General features: G+C 35.4%; 1 protein-coding gene across 1 annotated transcript; it reads left to right on the top strand.

Annotated features, from left to right (window-relative positions):
- Positions 1 to 407: 407 nt before the first annotated feature.
- On the top strand, positions 408 to 6,020 carry LOC138309775 (macrophage mannose receptor 1-like). Its single transcript, XM_069250985.1, has 7 exons — positions 408 to 822; positions 1,870 to 1,997; positions 2,428 to 2,518; positions 3,006 to 3,227; positions 3,758 to 3,906; positions 4,498 to 4,588; positions 5,386 to 6,020. Exons 1-7 carry the CDS (start codon positions 456 to 458, stop codon positions 5,622 to 5,624), a joined length of 1,287 nt encoding a protein of 428 aa, XP_069107086.1. The 5' UTR covers positions 408 to 455; the 3' UTR covers positions 5,625 to 6,020.
- Positions 6,021 to 7,241: the final 1,221 nt, after the last annotated feature.

Genomic DNA, 7,241 nt, shown 5'->3' with positions numbered 1-7,241 from the left:
ATTCCATTTTTGATTGAGTGCCTAAAATACCATAAATAAAGAATGGAAATTTCCTACAGGAATTTCCAAGTTGGCTTCAGCATATAGCCAAATGTAAAGCATTGCAGATTTAATTCAAACTTACAGCAGCCGAACAATGTCAATTGTAGATGTGTGCAACATTATCCTTGTTTGTTGTACAATCGACAAGTATGATTTTACTGTTAGTTATAAATTATTTTTGTTTGTAAAAATAATTCTATTGGTGCGATAAAAAGTTAAATTTATGCACTTTTCGGAACATTTAAGTTGACAAGTTTAATATATCTACACCAAACAATATATGCCACTCAAAAACATTAACAGGGTGTTAGGTTTCTGGGAAATCACGTGACAAACATTTTTACTATTAAAACCATGTGGTGGTTACAAAAATTGTAGTCAACGCGTCCATTGTAGGCAAGAGTACGCTAACTATGGAATTGTATTATTTAGTTACAGCTTTGATAGTTTTATCGACGACTGAGCTTGTTGCAGCGGGCGATGATTCTGTTGAAAAATATGAAGAGAAAAGTTTAGCGAGTGAAGTTGTTGGCCTGCTAAACGCAACTTACTTCAATATCAACGAGAAAGTGTGTGAATTACAAAGACGAGTCGACGCCATTGAAGGCGATTCAAACTCCGGTCAGCAGTGTGGATGTAATTCAACGGAAATCCAGGAATTCAAAAGATCAGTATCCAGCGAAATAAATGACTTCTCAAAAATAATGTCTGGGTTTGAAAATGCACTACGGACAATGAAGAAAGAGCAGGCAGAATTACGAGCGATACTTGACGGAGGAGGTAAAGTTGAAGGCTTTGTTATATACGTTATGTGTTATGTATGTAAAGACGGTATTCATAGGTTCAATGAGCTCTCTGTACACTCAACACAAAGACACAAAATTGTTTCAGCAGGGTATTGCTTTGTTAATCTGTTAACTTAATATATAAGTAAGTAGGTATTCAAATAAGTAATTGTACGAACATGGTGTAAATAAGTAAATAAGTCCCGTAAATAATTAGTAGATGAGATAAATAAGTAACATCTTTACGTTATTTAAGTAAATAACATGTTATTGAATAATAAGTAAGTTATTGAGTAAGTATAAGTATAATTTTTAAGTTAGCATAATACCCCGCCATTTTGAAAGAAATTCGAAGAAATCCACGACTGAAAGTCAATTTTCCATACAGGAAAAATTATGCAATATTTTCAACACAAATTCCGTTGCTTGCATCTTTTATAGTAAAATCAGTCAGGTTGGAGAAAAAATGTTAAAATTTTACTGAGGAAATAGAATTTTGTTGGCGCCGTGACGTCACGAGGCTTTATTGCATCGGTAGCCATGCAATACATCATCAGGCGACATGAGTGTTTTGCCCTAGAACAGCCAGTATTACACCCGTAGGTATGAAAGAAAACACATGTATTCCATATAGTCGTATCCCATTAAGTCATATATGTAGACCAGTGCACATCTATATATAATATACAAACAAACTGTGCCATGGCGCAAGAGATTTCAATCATGCCTTATCGCTAACACACACATGTTTTAGATACCAGGCTTTGCTAGATTTGTCCAAATATATATTCTTTTACTGGCAGAATACACGTGTCATGTTTCCTTACAAACACATCACTCGCACTAACATGAAGCCTTTTCGCTAAAATAGTGTAAATTATGATAATGATATGTTATGTTCTAATGGACACATTTGTCCTCAAGAAATTTGGAGTACCCTCTACTATTATCAGATTCGATATTGAACGGAGTCAGTATTTCTGTATATCAGTCAGATTACATTAAAGACATATCTAATTTTGATGTATGATTATCTATCCAGTTACAGCGAGTACTACCACTGCCTCCACGCCAGCTCCGGAGTGTGAAGAAGGTTGGATCTTATCACCGGGAGGGAAGTGTTACTATGTCTCCACCACCTCGGAGAAGACGGAATGGGCCACATCTATCGTTAGTCATATGTAGTTCTCCCAAAATTAATACGGTATCCTCGCTTAGAAATAATAAATCTTTTACATTGGAACGTTTGTCCCGACAGGCCCCGATTAGTCCCGGCAAGCCTCGACAAGCCCCAACAACCCCCGGCAACCTCGGCATGCCCGGCAAACCCCGGAAAGCCTCGTCTTGAACAGGCAAAATCTTTCACTCGGAATATCTCTGTTCACTTGGTAGACCCATGTGTGATTCCATTAATCTCAAATCATCAACGCTTTGATGGTACACTTATATTAATAACAATTAGCTTATATATGGGATCTTATAGATTTTATCAATCGAGTGAAAGAATTGATATTTTTGCTTACCTTGGCAAGATTCGGTCAGTCACTTTTTTCTTTCTGTCCTGAGCCAGATGTGTAATGTAGTAATGCTTTTATTTCAGAACCGATGCTCTTCAATGGGGGCAAAACTAGTGGAATTCCGTACAAATGAAGAGGCACAATTTGTTATGCGGAATCTGCCATCGCGAGTCTGTACGTAAATTTATAATATTTTATCATAACAGGTCACGGTGAATGCTGAAAAAGCATTTGATCATGATTACAGGATAATACCTCGAGATCAAGACGCAGTCGTAAGTCTAAAACAATCTGAAATTTAAACTTAGTCAATGGAAAATGACAAAATGTTGAGTCATATGCGATTGGTTAATTACAAACCTAAGTCTAAGATTGCTTCATGATAATGGAGTCAGGTATTCAAATAAATATCAATAGAAACTACATACTACATACTTGTTTATTCCTAATTATTATCATTATTATGTCGAGAATGTTTTCAGTGACTCAGTTGACTACGGCGTACAAAACAAAACAAAAAACAAAACAAAAAAACAATGTTTTCGGATGGGAATTACTTCTCGAGATTATTTGCTTTTTTCTAAATAACTACCTTATATTTGCTGACCGCCAAGTCCATTTGTCAATCATTGAACTGACTTATGTAGGGGATTATTTTCAGATACAAGTGACATTGTATACACTGGACGTAAGAGGAATGATGCGGACGTGTGGGTATTTCTCAGTGACAATGAACCTGTTGATACGTCAGTGAGGACATGGGCAAGTGGGGAGCCAGACGGGGGAGAACAGACGTGCGGCTGTACCCGGAGGTCTGACGATTTCCTGATGTTGGACTGTCTCTGTCCTGGGTTTGACCTTTACTACATCTGCGAAACGTTGCGTAAGTCAGCAATGATGAATTAAATTGATTCATCATCAATATGTTATACTCTTGTGCACGGACACTTATTCCGTCGTTGAATATTACGAATTTACCTCCCTTGCGGGAAGGTATCCATAGTGACGTCATTATATGTGACGTTATACTCGTAAACACATGACGGCACAATCATGCAATACCTACCCACAAGGGAAGATAAGTCGTTAATGAGTACAGACGGGAAAAGCATTCATTCAGTATTATATCAATGTCAGTAATGTACGTTGACCTTACAAATTCAAATTAAATGCTTCACTTTAAAATATCAATACGACTCGTATTGTTTATTCGTTACAGCTGTATTGTTTTATCACACAAAATTATTAGTTTCAAATATAGTTAAATTCCTTGTCCACATATTCAGTATAAAATTTTACTATTATTGAATTGCTTACTGGTTACTATGGTAATATTTATACAAACAATATGTTTTAATAAATCATAGATTCCTTGTCCACATATTCAGTTTATTATTGTGATTTGACTTTCAGCTGGTGTCGCTACAACAACACCACCGTCAACAACACCAACAACAACGACTTCCAAATCACGTGACTGTAAGGATGGATGGATCGAATCGCCAGAAAAATGTTACTACGTCTCGACTAGATCCGAAAGAACTAATTGGGCTGATTCTGTGGTACGTTGTACATGCTTTAACCAGAATGTTTTCTAACGCTCTGCATTCCGGGAGTTGAACAACTGGCTCGCCCGTTGTCGGTATAATGTGATCGGGTGGGGTGTGTTGTTCGATGTCTTCAGTGACATGTGTCAGTGTTAAGCACTATAAAAAGGGCAAGAGTTCCACTATACAAGAAGACACAACATGAATATACCGCAGCCTTCCAAAACAAGCACCTCGCACTTCACACACGCTATACACTGCATACATGAGAGGCAGTCATTACATGACCCTGGCTGTTAATAGGATGTTAATTAATCGAAAATCAAGCTCTGTTTAATATGCGCTATTCACCGTTATTGTCATTTAATTTATGGACGCGCTTTCTCCAATAACTCCCACCTCATTCAAACAAAACATTAAAATTAGACGTATATGTCAATTGGTACTTAAAATAGTATTATAAATCATGTTGTCAATAAGTTTTGGTATTCGTATTTTCGCTGTACAGTGATCATCTCTGAACCAGTATGATAAATGCTGGAAAATAATGAAAATTGATTATAAATACGTATTTACAAATTAAAATTCGCTTACAAATTATTCCAGAGTCGTTGTAAGTCCAAGGGAGCCAATTTGGTTGAAATCAAAACAGACGAGGAGGCTGCATTCATCCAGCGAAATCTGCCGAGTCATGTTGGTAAGTAAGATGTGATTCGATTGTATATCAATTTCGTTTGAGTCCATAGTGTTATCTCCTAAAAGTTCACAATAGAGATAACGTTACCTCGTCACTGTGAACAGTAATTTTCAACATTTATTATCAAGAGTTAAACGAAGCACATTTTGACTCATTGTGTCCATGAAATTACCAATGTCAAACTCTTAGTGGACTTTAATAAAAAGCACACAAATCTTAGTGAACTCAAATAAATAGCACACAAATCTTAGTAAACTCTAATAGATAACATATAAAAGCACACATATCCTAATGAACTCTAATAAATAACACACAAATTTAGCAAACTCTAATAAATAGTACACAATTTTTAGCAAACTCTGAATTTTAATGAATAGCACACTAATCTTAGTGAACTCTAATAAATAGCACATAAATCTTAGTGAACTCTTATAAATAGCACACTAATCTTAGTGAACTCTAATAAATAGCACACTGATCAAAATGAACTCGATGAAGCGGTTAATGATGAGAGTACATTTAGATCTTTGTGTTATATCTTTATAACATAAAAACATACACAGTATATATCATAAGATAATTTTCATAACTCAATCTATTATAGATAATCTCTTCATAATTCAAAAGTTGTTTTTCTGTGAAATTATAATGCCGATGTTTAAGCTAATCAGAATCGATTTTACAAACATCAACGTGTCTCTTAAATGGACGATAGAGCAATTTTTGAGCAAATGAAAATGTTTGTTACAAGTAGGATTGAATTATTCTACAATTATTCTACATCTGGTTTGTTCCAGGCACAAGTGACCTCGTGTATACTGGGCGTGAGATGAAAGGATCATTCGTTTGGTACTTTCTCAGCAATGGCGAGCTGGTTGATACTTCAGTGAGATCCTGGGCTCCTGGAGAACCGGACGACTCTTCTACACAGAAATGCGGATGCACTAAGTCCGGGGAAGGTTTCAAGATGCACGATTGTGTGTGTACTGGATATAGTCTCTACTACATCTGCGAGATCAGACGTCAGGAGGCCTAGATGTGACGACTTCGCAATGTGATACATTCACATCATTAACTTGACGGGACCAAAATTGAACTTTCATATTCCATTTCGGTATATCGCTATCAACTTTCTTTCGCGTGTGATTTACTCACGCGAATTCACGTTCCAAAAGTAAATTCGCGAATTGATATCTACATCATTTATAGTGATAGGAACTTTAATGTTTTAAACCTCCGATGTTCATCGTTGTCGTTGCATACTCGTTTTAGAATGGAAAATGGCAATGGAAAAAGTTGGTTTAACGTACTAGAAATGTAATTTAAAGTTTGTTAAGGTCACGCATGCTCTTAAAATGATACAACTTCGGCACAGCGAGGTTCAACTGTACTTTTACAACTTTCTGTATTCAAGAATAAACATTGAAAGTCAGCATTGTCTTATTTTTGAACAAGTTACATGTACATGGGTTACCCGAAACAATAATATATATCCACTGGACTATTTACGATCTGATAAAAAATATCCTTGACCATTCCTGAACATTTAAAAATATGATAACATTATTTTACTGTTGGTATATCATAACATAAATCCATCACTTTAATTAAACCTTTCAAAATGATTTTATCTTGATTTTTTATCTCCCAGCTGCTTCATATATATTTGTGCGTCAATTGTAGTGGATATTTTATAGTAAGTGTGAACTTTTAAGTAAGAATATCTCCTCATATGGATTCGCTTCGGGATATCACTTTATTTCGAGTCCCAAGTTCGATTATTTCCGCTTAACGACGTGACCCGTATGTTCTTGTCGATTATCTCCCCCTTCAATAGTGTTGGAAACACACTTCCCTGTCGGTATTTACGGGAAATACCTTCAGAAGATTGAAGGATAAATGGTTTTATAAATAGTAATATAGTCAATAACATTGTATATTAGATATGCCCCGATTTTCCGCCACTCTCATTGGCTGATACACTGTCACGTGGAGAGCGATATTTAGCATATCGACTCGATGTTTCCAAATTTTTAGAAAGCATATTGACTCGATATTTTCATTTTTAGAAATACTCCTTATTGTGACGTCACACCCGAGTCGATTTTCCTATTGTGACGTCACTTTTAAGTCGATATTCCGAATGTACAAGAGGAAGGTCGTTGATATTTTGTTCATATATTCAACTCTACATGGACACGTACTTTTTTATTGGTAAGAATATCCATACATCTATTGCCTGTGGTGCTCAAAGTTTTGATTGAATTAGAAATGAATAGACTGACAATAACTTCTAATTAGTCCAGATTAATCAAGGTCTACATGCATGTACATGTACAAGCTCTTAGCAACTCCACTTAGTGTTTTGAGCAAGATTACACTAAAGGAATAAGGATTGTTTGAATATATAAAAATAAACTAACACATAACTTCTATCAATGGATGTTATTTTAAACTCAGTCATTTTTTCTTTGACTTAAAATTCAATGCATAATATGTGTACATGTACACTATACAATGTATATGTATGTGCTATCTGTGTATGAATATGATTGCGTAGCGGATTCCCACAAAAGTTTGCAAACAATTTTTTTTTTTCATACCCCGATAAAATTAAAAAAGTAGTGACATCAATACTTATAATTAATTTTAT

Source organism: Argopecten irradians, chromosome 15, assembly GCF_041381155.1.
Source record: "Argopecten irradians isolate NY chromosome 15, Ai_NY, whole genome shotgun sequence".
NCBI classification, from domain to species: domain Eukaryota; kingdom Metazoa; phylum Mollusca; class Bivalvia; order Pectinida; family Pectinidae; genus Argopecten; species Argopecten irradians.
This window is presented reverse-complemented; position numbering and strand designations above follow the sequence as displayed.